This window comes from Gambusia affinis, linkage group LG08 (assembly GCF_019740435.1).
Source record: "Gambusia affinis linkage group LG08, SWU_Gaff_1.0, whole genome shotgun sequence".
Taxonomy (NCBI): Eukaryota; Metazoa; Chordata; class Actinopteri; order Cyprinodontiformes; family Poeciliidae; genus Gambusia; species Gambusia affinis.
The window spans coordinates 3,570,061-3,587,812 of record NC_057875.1 but is presented as its reverse complement, the minus strand read 5'-3'; the positions used below and the strand labels follow the sequence as shown (position 1 = coordinate 3,587,812).

Below are 17,752 nucleotides of genomic sequence, written 5' to 3'. Positions count from 1 at the left end.
TTTTTCCCAGCTAAATTTGAAAGCTGCATTTTCAGGTCACTGAAATTGGAAGTTTTCCTTTTTCAAACAATAGGAGCTGTGTGGCATTCTTGCAGAAACACGTTTTCCTCCAGAGGAATGCTGTCCATGCTGCATCTGTAGAGAAAATGATATTCCAACAAAGTAAACATGAAAGCAATGTTTCTGCTCCTGGTTTCCGCTTACTGAAATTTACTGTTCTTCTGTTCTTGTTCTTTGGAAGAAAAACAAAAAAACCTGAAGACCGTTGACCGCAAAGCAATAAAAGCCGTGCACTGAGCGTGAATCCCACCAACGGTACATTGCATCATTCAAATATAATTATGTGGTAGCTTAAAGCTAACGAGGAAGCAGATTAGGAGAAATTCATTCAGCACCCAGCAATTAAGATTTGTTAAATTTTCCCCGGGAAATCTTTAAAGTGGTGGAAAAGTTCTAGTTTTTTGTTGCATAGCAACAGTTTATTGATTTAAAGCTGTATGGAAACTTCCAATACCAGTTGTTATTTTACCAGAAAGTGAAAGCATGTTTAAACTTTAAAAACTCCTAACGGGGCATCGATTTAGCTTCAACTGGTTGAAATTCTCCTTTTTTATATCCAGTTATTAATCAGCTAATCCAGGAATTAATCAACAGGTGATTTTTTTTCTACTGATGTTGAGCTTTTCACATTAAAATATTTTTTATTAGCTGCAGATGCATCCTTTGCCACTAATGTCCAAGCAGATACTGAAGGATGCATCATAGGCAATAAAATTTTTATTTTCTGTTTTAAAAAGGAAATTTGAATGCTTATTTGCATTTAATAATTCTGTACAAAATAGGTGTAAGTGATTAAATGAAAAATCAGCAGAATGTTTTGTGATTACTCAGAATAATCAATTGCTAAATTAATCATTAGCTGCAGCACTAGTGTAAAATTAATTACAGAGTTCAGAGTTCTCACATTTTAAAGGGATGTACTATGCAAATTTCACATTTTTGTGGTAGAAACCCACTTCCATGTGGGTTTCTACCACAAACCCCACGCATCCTGGCCACAGATAGCTCAAACTTTTACAAACTCACTGCAGAGCGATTTTTGAAAAACAGACACTGTTTGTTCCCCCTGGTTCTCTCTGTGACGAACATGTACCGGTCCAGATAAATTTCATGCACACTTGCACTAATTCAACCATGTCTTCCTCTTTAAAACTCTATATATATATCAGAGGTCGTGTTAACAGAATATTTCTGTGTGGTTTTTTTTTTTTTTTGGTTGGTTTTTTTGAACGACGGGGAAATTTGAAGGCTGTCTGTCATTTGACAGGTTATAATTAATACCCCTAACTGGTGCACATGGGCAGACATTAAAGACTTTATGCAAAGAGTTAATCGGAAAGGCAACTAAAATCAACCAATAAAAAATTATTTCTGAATATAATCTCATGGACACTGAACTAAATGAATCTTTCAAACCGGGAGCTGATAGCGTGTTGAAGAGTTATGGACCGCACTCTTTGGAGCGCTATTGGTTAGGAAGCGCTTTCCAAACGTTTGGTAGAAATGGCGTGTTTAATTTCAGTCTCCATTACAGACCAGAGAAAACTAAAGAGAATGCAGCGTTGTATAAATCCATTTATAGTCTAAATCAGGGGTCTCAAACTCCAGTCCTCCAGTCGCTGTCCTGCAGTTTCTAGATGTGCCACAGATACAAAACAGTGTAATGAAATGGCTTAATGACCTCCTCCTTGTGTAGGTCAGTTCTCCAGAGCCTTAATGACCTAATTATTCTGTTCAGGTGGTGCAGCAGAGATGCTTCTAAAAGTTGCAGGACTGCGGCCCTCGAGGACTGGAGTTTGAGGCCCCTGGTCTAAACAGAGGAGCCAGCAGTTTATGTTGAGGAAATAAATAAAGGCGCAGATGTTAATTAGACCGTAACATGCGCAGTGCGCTGCGGCTGCACAACCAATGTGGGCTCTGCTGCTGCAAAGAATTAAACTGAACTCACCCTGTGGTTTTAACAGATGGAGCTGAAGACGTTGCCCTGTGTGCATAGGACACGTAGGGTAAAAAGGTCGTAGAGATCAATTGATCGGTTTGGATCAGACGGATCCAACTTACCGATGAACTAGTGCAGATTTCTCTGCAGATGTGGATCAGGAGGAATTTGTGTGGCTGTGCGTTCAGACCCCACCAGGTGATGTGCTTGTAATTTAAGTGGAGTCGCTTAATTTCATTTATTATAAGTCATTGGGGCCACAGTCAGTGTTTTTTTGTTTTTTTTCACTCCGGAGAAGTTATATACGTTCATCTGCCTTATGTGTGACGGGATCTGGATTCACGGTTCAACTAGGTGAATATTAACCAACGTGCATAAAAATGCGGCTAAATAGTTGATGTTAATATAATTACAATTTGACGGGTTCAAAAAAACATGACTTTTTTTGTTGTTGTTGTTGTTGTTGGTCAATGAACAACCTCCGATATGTATACACAGTATTTGGAAAATATTCACAGGACTTCATTTTTCCACATTTTATGTTCCAGCCTCATTCCAAATCCAGAGAAATTAAATTAGCTCCAATTAATGTTGGTAGTAAACAGAATTTGACTTGGTAGTACATTTTTTATCACCCTTCAATATAGTTTGACTTTTTTTTATTGATGATGACTTTTGGTTTTAATTTCATTTAACTATAAATTCTGTCTAAATGTTGATGAACTCGATTGGTTTTGCTGTTGAGACCAGAGTCCACTTCAATGAACCACGTGTAGTTCACACTGTGACTACAAGACTAAAGCACTTCTAATAGCAGCCTTAGTATGAGAGGCACGCATAACATCCCATATGTGTAGTATTTATTCACCTTCTGGGATGTACTTTCACTGAAAGAGGTATGAAGCTAATTAGCTTTGCTAGTCCGTAGGAGGTTAAACTGTAAAACGGAAAGTAAACTCTCCAGCTTTGGAGAATTAGAATAAGTTTTTACTTCTACCTTATACAGATTGTTGTTCATGTGTTGCAGAAAGGGCCAGACTGCTCATAAGTCTTTGTTTTCTATTTTATTTGATCTTAGATCTTCGTCTCGCTCTTCGTCCTACACGGGCTCCGGGTCGTCCCGTTCCCGCAGCCGTTCCTCTTCGTACAGCTCCTACTCCAGCCACTCCTCCCAGCACAGCTCTTTCAGCGGCAGCCGCTCCAGGTACGCGGTTCCGCTCCCGTTCAACCTGTAGAGATGTTTTGCATTTGGAAAAATGTTGTGACTCTACAAGGATCTGCCTTTTAGATCCCGATCATTTTCCTCGTCCCCTTCACCGAGCCCGGCTCCACCGAGGATGGCCAAGAACAAACCGGAGCCTCCACCTGTGGCTGCTAAGAGGTAAAGCTTCAGGACCTGAAATGGGTTCAACAGAGCTAAAACATTCGATCTCACTTAAATGGTTCCCAATAATGGGGCTAGTTTGTGGAAATTGCAGCCAAAGTGATTGAACCTGACACCATAACTCAGTACTGCTTGTTGAGTTACAATACACAAATGGATAGGCAGAGAAAAGATTAAAAGCAGGATGTCTGTGCATCCTTAAGAAGTCTTAATTTTGTGCATCCGATATTTAGGCCTAAAAATGTTTTAAATTCATTTTAAAACATGTAAATTGACCTTAAATACCTTAATCACAGGCCTTAAATTCTCTTTCTTTTGTATATTCTATGTTTCTTGCAGGACTTATCTGTCAGACAAAAGTTTGAGTTGTACATCTTCATTTATGGTTAAGGCTACATGTTATTCACTGCTAACATATCCTTGTTTGCTAGCTAACTAGCTTTTTTGCATCTATCATAGGTAAGTGAAAATGTATTACCAGTTGGCCAGCTGTAGTTTGTACATTTCTGTGGAGATACAGTACAGACCAAAAGTTTGGATACAACTGTTTGTCCAAACGTTTGGTCTGTACTGTATGTCTTAAATTCCATTAAATTGATCTTGAAAAGTTTTTAAATTTGAGTTGTTGAGACCTGCAGAAACTCTGAAAAGGGTGTTTGCACATCCTTAAAATTTTAAGTGTATCTAAAATATGGCCTTAAAGTATTGTAAAATTATTAAAAATTGGTCTTTAATATACTTATCACAGGTCTTACATTTTCCTACTTTTGTTAGAGGACGTTTGTACATTTGTGTGATGATTCAGGTTTTAAATTCAATTTGTAATGGTCTTGAAAAGGTCTTAGAAACCTGCAGAAACCCTGAAATATAAAAAGTTATGAAGTACAGAGAGTTTTGGCATCCTAAAAAAGTCTTAAATTAAGGTATCTTAAATGAATTTAAGGCCTTAAAATGTCTTAAATGAAATTTATAAAAGGTTATTTTAAATAACCTTTTATTTAAAATAAAGTCTTAAATTTTCATGTATTTTTTTTAGAATAAGGGTATTTTTATGTGGAGACATTGGTCTTAAATTTCACTAATGGTCTTTTAAAGGTCTTTAAAAGTCTTAAACTTGAGTTAGTGAAGCTCAAATGAAAAGTAAACACTTAAATCAGATTAAAGGTTAGTGATTACAGGATGTCTGCACATCCTTAGTCTGTCTAAAATTGAGGCCTTGAAATATCTTAAATGTCTTAAGTTCATTTTTTTTTAAGTTAGTTGGTTTTAAATATGTTAATCAGGTCTTAAAGTTTCTTGCTTTTGTTAGGAAGTCTATATTTCTGTGGAAGAATAGGTCTTAAATTCAGATCATAGTCTTGAAAATGTTTTAAAAAGTTTTTTTGGATGTGTCTTAGTGAAACCTGAGTTAAGAAAATTGAGCCTTTTATTAAATCTGTTCATACAAATTTTATAGTTATATATATTTTTACACATTTTCTCTTCATAAATGCTTGAATGTGTTTCCCTCCCCCTCCCCAAGCATGCCACCAAAGCCGGGTGCAGCCCCGCCTCCGCGGAGAGAAAAGCCTCCCCAGAAGAAGGCACCGAGCCCCCCTCAGCCCGGCGGGCCGCCCAGCCGGCCCTCAAAACTACCAACAGAGGGAGGCAAGCCTCCTACCAACCCCAGGGAGGCGAGCGGCGCATCGGAAGGGCCAGGAGACGGGCCGCCGCCTCCACGGGAACCCGGGAGACCCCTGAACCAGAGGGAGGGCAGGCAGAGGGAGCGGCAGCAGCATCCTCCCCGCAGGTACGGATTCTGGTTTACTTTGACTACACGGCTGACGGCACAAAAAGCAAAAAAAAAGGAACATTATTTTCCATATTTCTGGTAGTTTAACGTTGGCCCTCACTTTGATGAATGGTTCATTGTGTACATAATGTTTATGACCGCAGGGTATTTAGAGTATAATAGAAATTTCCTTCCCACTGTGGGGAAATTCAGGTGTGCCAGCATCACGTTACAGGTAAACAGGAAAGCAGTAGCAGTTTATATGCAGGACATTTATTTAAAGAAAGGCATAAAAATCAGCATGAATGTTGCAGGAAAACTTCAAACTCAGAAATACTTTATTGATCCCAATCATTCAAGTTTATTTGTATAGGAAATTTCAGTTCAAAGTGCTTTACAGCATAAAAATATAACACAGTCAACAATTTAGAAAACCAGTAAACACATCAAAATGTTTTTTAATGTTTCAAAAGTAACTCTAGACAACTGGCTTTTTAGTCTAGATTTAAGGGCACTCAAGTGTTTCGGCTGTTTGGCAGTTTTGTGGAAGTTTGTTCCAGATTTGTGCTACATAGAAGATGAATGATGCTTCTCCGTGTTTGGTTCTGGTTGTGGATGCACAGCAGACCAGATCCAAGAGATCTGAGAGATCTAAAAAGTTGATACAGCAGCAGATCTTTATTGTATTGTGGTGCTAAACCTTTCAGTGATTTATAAACTAACAGCAGTATTTTAAAGTCTATTCTTTGAGTTACAGGAAGCCAGTGTATGGACTGTAGAACCGGCATGATGGGCCCCATCTTTCTAGTTTTAGTCAGAGCTCCAGCAGCAGAGTTCTGGATCAGCTGTTACTAAAGATAAACGCATGGATGATTTTCTCTAGTCCTTTAATCGTAGAAATTGTTTCAGGTGATGGAAGGCTGACTTTGTAACTGACTTTATGTGGCTCTGAATTTTAGATCAATAAGTGAGTAATCTAAATGAACAAATAAGTAAGAGTTTGTTGGTAGTTGTTATAAAGTCCTAACCACTGCTGGTAGGAAGGACCTTTGATTACGCTCCTTTGTGCACCTGGGATGCTTTTACATGAATCACCATTCCCTTAAAGTGTGTGAAGCAGCTAAAACACAGGAGAGAAAACCAGATTTCGCTGACTGTAGCGTGACGCCTCCCCTTCGTTAGCGTAGTCAGTCATTAACGCCACCTTTATGTGCAAACATTTCATAAATGCCTGCAGCACGGTTTCCACTGGCTCCAGCTTTCCCACGTGGAATGTCTACAAAATGGAGATCTGCATTTATTCTAACATGTAGCAATCCAAAAATTCCCAGGAGAAAAAAACCTGGAATCTTTTTTTTTTTACATGTATTCAACCCAGCTGGAGTTTTCAAATGGATTTAGTTTCAAAAACGTATTTGCATGTTGACCCCCGCAGCTTCTGCACAGCATATCACAGTCAGCTGTTGCATTTACTGAAACGGTCGTTCCTGCTATGTAATTTAAATTAAACTGTAGATTTTGTCAGTGTGGCAACATTATTTTGTATTATTCTTCCAGCAAGACTCTCTAAATGCAATTGCAGAAATGTTTCCCACATATCTCCTGTGGTAGCCTCCACCTAGCCTCTTTGTTTCCTTTTTCCCTTTTATATATGCAGGATGCGGTGCTTCCTTTCAAATTTTTCAATCCTGTGAAGTTTTGAAATCAGTTTTTCCCCCATTTCCATTTGATTTAAATAAACATGTTGATTATCACAGATTATAACTTTACTAGTTCCTCAATTGCAACTACCTGAAAAAGTTCTTATTGCCGAGTAGAGACGAGGGATGCACCGATTTATCGGAGCAGATTTTCTGATCAGACAATACTTACACGTGAAGCCGGTCTAATCTTATCTAACTCGGTAAATGCCTAAATATCAGCTGATGTCCTCGTCTGCTTTCCTGTTAGAGGTTTGACTGACAGACCGGCCCAACAGGTCATGTCTGCATGTTTGCTGTTGCCATCTCAGCAACTTTCTTGCTATTTTTAGCAATATTTAGACAAACAAATATTTTTTAACCATTCTTAAAGATCGGTAATCTGCGATGGGCTAGAAAACTGCAAACAGTGCACCCCTAGTAGAGATGGTTCTGATCCAAACTTAACATTGGGTCAGAACCATTACGGGTTCTGATATCTGATATCTGTCCAAAAGTCAAACTCTGTTCTTTGTGCTCTGAGCGACATCGTGCTTTACTGTTTATTTTTTGTTATATTTTGAATTCCTAATTGCACTTTCTGAATAATTTGTTGTGGTTTATTTTTACATGTTTTGCCAAGGTAGTGATCTATTGTTTATCAGTTTCAGTTTCTTTATTTTTTAACATTGCTACTTGTTTTCATCCTAATTGCACTGACTGAGCATATTTGACCAAGTTCCAACTGTTATGAATGGGACAAAAACTTCAGGGTGTATCTGCTAAAGATGCACAGTGAGACAGCTGTGAGGCAGTTGGGTGAGTCCCGTCTTGTTTTGTGGAAGTGCGATGAATGTATTTATTCAACCTTTGTCTTTTGACACGGACCGAATTATGAGAAGACAGGAATGAATGCAGTTTCCACGGTTGGCGTGCGCGCTGTGTTTCTGTCTTGCTTCACGTGCGCGAAGAATTATCTGTCTCAGCATCTGCAGAACTGACACTACGTTTGCATAGCAGCGTGCCGGCACACAGTGGCGCTGCATGTTTGTACATTTTGGGGAAAGACCTGAGAGAGGAGATGTGGGTGAGACAGAGTGGGAGCAATAACTTCAGTGATCGTGTGATCGGAGCTTCATGGTGCAGAGAGGAAGAGAGAAGCAAAAGGGGAAAGAAGAACAGACGTAGTGTGTGTGTGTTTGGTTTCATGTTTGTTTGTTTGTGGGCGAGTGTGTGTAGGTGGTCCAGGTGGAAACTATCCCGGAAAACTAGTCGCTGCACCTGTTGGTCACTATTTCTCTCCATTACTTCCCTCCAGTAAAGAAAAGTAGATTGTTCACCTGTTTCTTTAACCTTTTATTATCAGTAATGATCCTAAAAAACAAAAGATATCTGCTCCGCTCCAGAGGAAACATCCCCGGAGCCTCTTGCCGCCACCGTTTAGTAATGAGTGGAGCAAAATGACCTCAGTGTCATAAAGGTGTAAACACACCCTCTAAACAGGTGCAGTAAAACTCAAGCAGCAGTGAAGCACAGCTTGTGTCTGTGATAAAGTGATTCCTCTTGTGTGGGAGTAAGTGGGAGCAGAAGCTTGAATATTCAAATCGGTTTGTTTGGGATGCAGCAGATCAGCGCTGGCAGCTGAACGGTGGGAAAACCGGGAGCAGAAAACATGAAAATCAGGTCATATGGGGGCGACTGGGTTTGATTCATCACAATGAAGCTTCTCCAAAAATAAGGGAACCACTGAATTACAAGCTGCATGACTGCCCTCAGTTAATGAGCTACAACTGGACCCGGCACAGCAAGCAATAAATCAATCAATCAGTCGCATGACAGATTAAAAGAAGCTCAATGATTTATTGGTTTTCTCTTTTCTATCTTTATGCCAAAAATGTCAAAATTTTGAAGGAAAATTTTGTTTACAAAAATTTTATTATTCTTTTTATTTGTTTGTTTTTTTTATTTTGGATTTTTAAAATGTCTTCTAGTTCAGTTCGTTTAGATTTCTCTCTACAACTGAAATAGACTCAGTTGTTTCCACAATCTTCTCTAAGTCCTGCTGCTGAAAATGTTTCTGATGTGTTAAAACTTCAAGTATTTCTATTGAATATTATCTGCAAAACATGAGTACATTTGTGGTTACAATTAATATGGATTTTTATAAGGAAGAGAAGCAGCAACGTACTTCATTATACCATCAACACAAGAGGTAATTGAAGTTGTTGGTAATATATAATTACTAAAAAAAATGTAAATAAAAGAAAACAACCAAGTTCTTTGCATGCTTTGTTTTCTTGGACATTTCATTTTAAAGCCAAACAATTTTGTGTTGTATTGTTTCAAAGGCAAACGGTTAAACTGGTTATTTTTCTCTGAAGCTTCAAAGGTTTCTAATATTTTAGTTTGATCTTTATTTATTAAAGAGCAGTGATGGGCATACTTCCAATAAATACTGAGGTAATGTCACTCTTTAGCATACTGGGATAGTGTAGTTCGTTAGCATTAGCATCTGTTAAATACTGTAAAATTATAGCACTTTAGCATTAGCTTCATCTAAGTACCATAATAGCAAAGAGTTAGATGTTTGTCGTTTTCTCAAAGTGTTGAATATTGTTGTTGGATACTTGGAAAATAAAGGGCCATGGTTAATATGCTTCTGCTAATGCGCTAATAGTGAAGCTAATTGGCGGTTTGGCTAACTTTTAGCGCACTTAGCTTCTTAGCTTTCCTTTACCGGTATCAAACTGCAATGGGCTGTAAACATTTGCCTGCCACACTTTTCAGATTTTTATTTTTAAATGGGGGAAAAAAAGTTAAAGACATCTTTCCTTCGTATTCACAATGATGCACAACTTTGTGTTTGTGTGAAGATATCAAGATGATTGTTTTTTTAACCATCCAGCGTTTGAGTAGCAATATCTTTTGTTTTTGTTTTTCCAGGAGGGCTGTTAGCGGGAGCATCAGCGGCAGCAGCTACACAGCTACCAGCTCCAGATCGTCGTCCAACTCCGTCTCAGGCTCGGCCTCGCGTTCCGGGTCCAGAAAGTCCAGGTACGCCGCCCACCATTGATACGGCTCATCAAAAGACACCTTGACGACATCAGCATGCATTCAGCGCGATGACCTCGTTTATTCACCAGAACACAATGAAGCACAAAGAACAGGCAGAAATTACAAAATGTGAGGTGTTCCAGCAGGAATCAGGAGTTTGACCTGCAAAAACCTTCACAGATATACCTACCTTTATAAACATAAAATTATATGCAAATTATCTGCTAATGGCTGAACTTAAACGTTTATCTCGGTAGAATAATCTTGTTTGAATTGGGCAGAGATTGTACTCTAGTAAGAGTAGCACTACTTCAACATATTTTTAAACAATATTTAATATACTAAATATTTTAATATTTAGCATATTTTGTTAAGTGGAAATTTTGGTATGTTAAGAATGTAAATAATAATTCATAATTAAAAATAACAAAATCGGACAAAAGAAAAGATTTCCAAATCAGTTTCTTTCAATAAAAAACATTTTAAACTTTAATAAAACCTGCAGGTGTGTCTGGTGAATTTGTGACTTGTTTTTCATTCAGTGGGTCGAAAATCCAGAAATTTTACACAAGTATGAGCAGAAATGCCTCATGACAAAATTACCAAAGTAAAAGTAAGAAGTACAACATAATAAAACTGTTTTTTAAAATTTTTTTAAAGTTACTCAAGTAAATGTAAGTAGTTACTGCTCAACTCTGGAGTTTTCCTTCTAAATAGTGAAAGTTAAACACATGAAATCATCCGGTCATCTCCCCTCATGTTTGTGTTTTTTTCCCTCTTTCATGTGGTGTTTCTCTTGGGAATTTCTCCAGGAAATCCAGGTGAGTCGGATCAGGTGAAAGCAGGTTTGGTGTCGGTAGGTGTGGTCGCCGTGGACGCGCATCACAGCTTGTCTCCCGTTTCAGGTCGCTGAGCGTGAGCAGCGTCTCCTCGGTGTCGTCGGCCTCATCCAGCAGCAGCTCGGTGCGCAGCGCGGACTCCGACGACATGTACGCCGACCTGGCGAGTCCGGTTTCCTCCGCCAGTTCTCACTCGCCCACGCCAAATCACCCACGCAGAGAGAGAGGGCCCCCGCGGGAACGGTCCCCCCAGGGCCGGGACAAGAACAGGGGTTAGTGTCACGCGCAGCAGCAGCTCTTTGTTTATTCAGAAGTAGGTCTGTCGTAATAAATCAATTAATGGTGGATTAAAAACAACCTCAATTTTTTTTTACACATTTAGTTCTGTTTGGTTAAATTTGAGGTGAAAAAAGTTTGTGCTTTATTGTGTCAAAGGCAAACTGTTAGACTTTGGTAATTTTTCTGTAAAGCATCAAAAGTATCTTAGTTGTATATATTTATTAAAGAACAGTAGTGGGCACTCTGTGTTGGTATCGCACTGTAGCATTAGCTTCATCTAAATACCATACTAGTGTATAATTAACTTTATAATTAGCTTTTTTCACTCTGTTGGTTTAGCGCTTTAGTATTAACTTCCACTAAATCCTGTGATAGCATAGCGCTTTTGCATTAGCTTACTCTAATGCTTTAGCGGTAGCTTCCTCTAAATACCATATTGGTGTCGCCCAGGGGTCTCAAACTCCAGTCCTCGAGGGCCGAAGTCCTGCAGTTTTTAGATGTGTCACAGGTACAAAACACTGGAATGAAATGGTTTAATTACCTCCACTTTGTGTAGATCAGTTCTCCAGAGCCTTAATTATTCTATTCAGGTGCAGCAGAGGCACATCTAAAAGTTGCAGGACTGCGGCCCTCGAGGTCTGGAGTTTGAGACCCCTGGTGTAGCCCTTCAGCATTAGCATCATTAAGTACCATGCTAGTTTAGCGCTTTAGCATTAGCTTCCTTAAATATTGTGTTGGCGTTAGCGTAACTAATCTTTATGGTTTTGCATTAGCTTACCGTATGCCGTAGCAGTAGCGTCCTCTAAATACCATGTTGGTCTAGCACATTAGCATTAGCTTCCTTAAATATCCATTGGCGCTAGCGCATTAGCATAACTAATGTTTTTGAGTAGCTATGACTTTAACATCAGTGCAACTAACCTTTTTAGTTAGCCGTGCTTTTCGCCAAATTTCATAACTTTAACAGATTTTGACAGTTTGTTCTCTGCAGCAGCTGAGCAGCAATAAAACTGAAGTTGGTGAAATATGTTAAAGCTAATAACATTTTCCTGCGTCACAGAAAGGCCATCAAAGAAAGATGAACCTTTCCGGGACGATCGCAGGAAGATCGACCCGTCTGGCGGTCCGTCCAGAGGGATGAACGCCATGCCCAGATCTGGACCCGGCAACAGGGGCGGCCACCCTCCTCATCCTCGACCCGGTACCATGGGCCCCCCGGGGAACTACGGAGGTTCGGGTTCTCACAAAGACATCAAGCTGACGCTCCTCAACAAGGTGACTTCCTGTTACTTTTCTTCTAAGAAACAGGGTTTAAAAAAAAGGTGTAATTTCACATTTTTACCAGGCTTATCATCAGTTAGGCAGTAACTTCATACATTTACTCAGTTACATTTATTTAAGTAACTTTTTGGAAAAACATTTACTTTTAGGAGTGTTTCTTTTTACTGTGCTGTACTTTTTACTTTTACTTGAGTAATTTGATTATGAAGTATTTTTACTCTTACTGGAGTAAAATTTCTGGATGTTCGAACCAAAAATTCTCCAGACACACAACTAATGTTTTTGTTAAAGTTTTTTATTGAAAGATTAATTTATTTGCATGATTTTGTTGTTTTTTGTTACAATACTAATTGATTTGATCAGTTACTCAGTACTTGAGTAGACTTTCTACTTTTTACTAAATACTTTTTTAGTAATTTCTTGGCTAATTGTGAGTAAAATGTTTGGTACTCTACCCACCTTTATCTATTATTTAGTGTTGCTACAAGACTAAAAAAATCCCGTAAACATCAAAGCAATGAAAATAGCATAAAGACATTTCTGATTTAAGGTTTTCCTTGTAAAATCTTTAATTTTAGAAACTCTCGGTGTTTTTTGCTCACTTTCATCTCACGTGGTTCAGTGAGTTACAATACTTAGAATTAGTACTTTTTTTAAAGTGAGTTGCAGACTCCTAGAAGGAAGCAGATTTGCTAATCCAGGAAACTTTTATCGAGCTTTCAGTTTAAAAACAGCCTCTGTGGTAATGGCTCATCTGCAGCCGAGGTCGTTACGCTGCAGACCTGTTTGTTGAAGTCGTCATGTAAACTGTCTAGTTGTGTTGTTTTAACGAGATGCAGCAAGAGACAACAACTCTTAAAGTAAATAAAAAATAAAAAAAAGTTCCGCTTAGAAAACCTGAATGTCTGGAAACTCTGCACGAAGTTTGGGGTCTTAAAACCTTCTTTGAATTTTCTCCAAAAGAAGAAAAACTGTTGACTTTTCTGCAAGAGAGTGAAGCTGGAGAACTAAATAAACGTCTGATGCGTTTCCGCGTCGGTGTGTTTGAAGTTTAGAGGTCAGAAGAAAGAGGAAGTAGAAACTAAAATATTATAAAGATACTTGATGTTAATGAATTGTTGGATTTAATTAGGGATTTATTTAATTAGAACTTTAATAATTTTTTAATTTATTAAATTCAATTTGGTGGGTTTTTTCTGTTCACCTTAAGATACTTTCACATAGCAGGTGAATGCGATTTAAATTTGATTCTTCTTGTTTTTGCCGATAATATGCATCCCTTAATGCAATAAAACAATTAATCACAAGCGCAGTAATTTCCATTTGGATGATTATTTATTTTACTCTTTTTCTACCAAAAACTAGTTGGTGAAAATCTCCAATTCGATGCTTTGGTCTCAACTGTTCCTTTTGTTCTTGAAGGACAATTTTGTTTAGAGACTTGATCATTAATTTTCTTTGTTGTTTCTGTTTATTTCTTTTGGATATTTAAACTGTTTTCCATTTCCAGTGTTAAATGTTTGTTAGAATTTAAAGTAGATTATTGATCTCTGAGAATGTGTTCTTGTGTTATTTTGCCATTATGTTTCATTATGTCACTTGAAAATGGTCTGAAAACAACAATATTATAATTTATCATCCAGAAAAATGTAATATCTGAAGCACAAACATTTGATGTGAAGAGTTTTTGGAAACCCAGCGGTCCCTGAACATTGTTTAGGGACTGTTGCGTTTTATTTGTCTGTCCTGTAAAAAATTTGGGCCATGTTTGGTTTCAGCCGCTCTCCAGTCATAAGTCTGACTAGTTCCTGTTTGTTTTGCAGCAGCAGGGAGACCGAGGCGGCAGGAAGCGCTACCTTCCTTCTGACAAGGACCGGCCCGGCTCTCCTGCCAGCAAGAGGATGGCCATGTCTCCAGATAGAGGTCAGCCACCCACGGAGGTTTATTCTCCTTCTGCATCGGATAAAAAATCTAACGTTGAGAGCAGTCAGGGTACCGAAGGTGTAGAAATGCAAATCAGTTCAGTTTTGGTTTTCAGGGTCACGGTTTGATTCAGAAAGATTTTTTTATTCAACTAGTTTAGAGATTTTGTTTAAATTATGTGACTGATGAGATGAAATGAATTGTTCTAAACATTTGTTTAGAACAATTCTGTTAGGATCTCAATTTAAGACCTGCTGAGAACCAGAAACGTCTAATTTTATCCTGAAGTTTAAAGAAATAAAATTTTATTCTCTGAAGGTTGAAAATGAACCCATCAGGGTCCGATCTGCTGATGTTTTTATTGGAAGGTTGTTTGAAAAAGGAAGTAGTTTTAAATCCAAGAGAAACATTTTAATTAACATAATTATCCCAAACAGTGAATCAAAACATGCATTTTTTATCTTCATCTGATTTCTGTTAAGCTCCCAGAAATGTGTGTATAAAATTTGAATTCTGAAAATGGTATTTAATAAATTGGGAAAACAATCAGAAATGTCAGTGTTTATTTGTGCAACAGATTTTGATCTCTGCCAGGTATCCGCACATCCTTAAAAAGTCTTTAAAAATTATATATATAAAACTAGGGTCTTAAAATGTCTTAAATTCATTTTTTTATCCATTTGGCCTTAAATATGTTAATTACAGGTCTTAAATTTTGTCTATTTAATCTTGAATTCTATAATTGTATTTTTTTATGTGGGACTTTTCTGTCAGGCAAAAGTTTTATACTTTCCATTCTGCGACGTCAGAGGATTGAGGTTAATTTATCCTTGCTTGCTAACTAGCTAGATTTTTTTTGTGTCTATCATGGGTGAGTGCAAATGTATCGCCTATTGGATGGATGACAGTTGCTTTTTTTATTTAATCTTTCTTAAGCTTTCAGAAAAGTTATTTATAAAAATTTTATTCTGAAAATGCAACAGATTTCGATCCCTGCAGGATGTCTGTGCATCCTTAAAATTTATTAAAATCATGTATCTAAAATTAAGGCCTTAAAATGTCTTTTCTATAAAAAAAAAAAAATTTTTATTTGGCCTTAAATTGGTTAATTAAAGGTCTTACATTTTTTAGTGTCAGGACTATCTAATCACATTCTATAACTCGTTTTTTGTGGGACTTTTCTGTCAGCCAAAAGTTTGATACATTACATTCTCCGACTTGAGGTGGATGCTATCGCTAACTAGCTGCTAATCTATCCATGCTAACTAGCTTATAACTACTTAATACAAGAAAAATCAGAAATTTCAGTCTTCAGAGGTGATCGAAGGAAAATTAGGCGACTTTGATCTCTGATTGACTGATTGCAGGTTTTCTTCTGTTTTAATTTTTAAATGCCTCTAAAATGCAGAGAAACTCACCCCTGCACTCAGATTCTAGCTGCAGATTCCCATCCTCATTTGGTGAATTAGTTGTTTCTGGTCCTAAAGGTCATAGAAATGACTAAGTTTATTGAAAGTAGACTGAAACCTGCTTGGTTTGCATGACTCAGTCGAGCTTTAATCTTGTCTTTCAGGGCGTGATAAAAGGAACCTCGGTAGACCTCAGATATCCCCGCAGATGGAGCGACCCAGAGGTCAGGGGCCGCGGCCGGGCCCCCCGCAGGGCGACAGGTCGGTGCTGTTTGTCAGTCAGCTGGAATTTCTTCTCTTCCTGATTCGACCTGCCATCTAAACCCGAACGCAGCAGGAATTTACATAAGAGCGTTTCTTTAGCACAAATGAGGAACACGCTGTGAAAAGTGGAAGCACAAAGACATCTAACCATCGCTTAAAAATACGCACCAGCAGAATTAAAAAGATCCGTTTTTTATCAATTGATTCTTTTTCACTGCCGGAGAGCTGAGAGGAAAACAGTTCCATAAACACAGGAAATAATCAGAGCGAGAGAGGGAAATAAAATCTAGTTTAGAGATTTGTGTGTTCGTCTGACGTTTGTCTGCTGAAGGTTAGGCGAAGGATTGCATGATGAGGATTCTCAAACCTGAGAATCATAATTTCTCCAGTTTGCATTGGATCTGCTGAAGTTAAAGACTAACTTCAGCTCATCTGCTGCATTAGTGGCTGCAGCTTTAAACTCTGCAGTTTAACACTAAATTCAACTCTGCAGTCTTTTATTCTCTCTACACATTTCTGGAACGCCAAGCATGGAATAATAGTAAAAAAAAACATTTCATGGAGTTACCTGCAGAATACTCACTCTCTAAAAATGTGCATTAATTTGAATTAATTCACATTCTGTCATTTTAGTTTCTGGGTCTCCATTGCTCCTGGTGGCAGCATGTCGGAGTTGTTCTGTTTTGTTTTGGTTGATTTTCTTCATCAACTCTGTAAATACTCTAAAATTATTCGTTATTAACCTTTTTGATAATTGCGACACGTTTTCTACAAACTTGGAAAAAATATAAATTTCAGGGCTTAAAAAGTTGTAAATATCTCCAGATACTGTATAATGTATACTCTGTACAATGGCTGCTGGAAAAGACAAAGTGCTTAGTGGTTGATTTACCATCCAGAAACCACTTAACTGCATTCAAATTGATTGTTCAGGAGGCTCTACTAATGCTTTTCAAAGAGGACATTTGTTTTTATCTCTTAGATAATATACTAAACAGACAATATTTTAACAAAGTCCTTTGAGATCTCAAGATATGAAGAGCATTATATATAAATCTATTATTAGAGCAAAGTAGTCGAATTGTAGAAAAGGAATTTGCAACTCTTTGTTGAATTCATTATATAAAATCAGTGCCTTGCACATTTTATTTAAAAAAAATTGGAGCAGAGTTAATCTTCGTTATTCTCTTTTTGATTTGGCAACAGTGGTTGGGCAGTGCTTGCTGGTTTTAGCAAAGGAAACAGAAATATTAAAAGAAAAATGATTAGTTTTGTATCGAAATAAAAAAAAATTCAAGAACATTTTATTGGTCTATAAAAATCTCAGTTTAATTGCAAATTCTGTCCCTTCGTGAATTGTGGACCGAGGGGCCAAACAGAATCAGTCAGAGGGCCGCAAATTTAGTTCATTTTAAAGAAAACAAAAATTATGATAAAAATTCTAATCATAATCTCATAATTCTGACTTTTCTTCTCAGAATTGTGTGTTAGGATTTGATTAAAGTCCGAATTCTAAGAAATAGGGCCGCAAAATGGCCCCTGGGCCACATTTTGGACATCCATGGGTCAGATGAAAAATCTGCAATGTGCCAATGTTTTTCAAATTCAAAAATATGTTTTTTATCCTAAAGGGAAATGAAATGTTGTTGTGACTCATGTTAATTGAGTTTTTGTACATAGTGATGGCTGTATCTGATTAATTATCAATCGATTAATCGATGGCTTCTGCCCTAATAATGTAGGAATGATGTAAGAAAAGTTAGATCTGATGTAAACAGTAGAAACTGGTGAGGCCAGCGATTCTCATCTTTTGACTTCAGCAGCTTTTTTACTGTCTTGGTTTCTCCTTTTTTTCTGACTCACATCCTCC

At 37.7% G+C, this 17,752-nt stretch overlaps 1 protein-coding gene across 5 annotated transcripts in view; it reads left to right on the top strand.

Moving 5' to 3' along the window:
- Positions 1–17,752, top strand: part of zc3h18 (zinc finger CCCH-type containing 18) — a 41,867-nt gene that overhangs the window by 23,536 nt on the left and 579 nt on the right. For 4 of the 5 annotated variants that reach the window (XM_044125820.1, XM_044125821.1, XM_044125824.1 and 1 more), the window contains exons 11-19: positions 3,078–3,203; positions 3,288–3,380; positions 4,906–5,172; positions 9,777–9,887; positions 10,700–10,708; positions 10,793–10,998; positions 12,066–12,280; positions 14,110–14,209; positions 15,783–15,879. In XM_044125820.1, coding sequence (XP_043981755.1) covers positions 3,078–3,203; positions 3,288–3,380; positions 4,906–5,172; positions 9,777–9,887; positions 10,700–10,708; positions 10,793–10,998; positions 12,066–12,280; positions 14,110–14,209; positions 15,783–15,879 — 1,224 coding nt within the window. The remainder of the gene's footprint in view (positions 1–3,077; positions 3,204–3,287; positions 3,381–4,905; positions 5,173–9,776; positions 9,888–10,699; positions 10,709–10,792; positions 10,999–12,065; positions 12,281–14,109; positions 14,210–15,782; positions 15,880–17,752) is intronic. The other variant, XM_044125822.1, reaches the window with a different exon arrangement.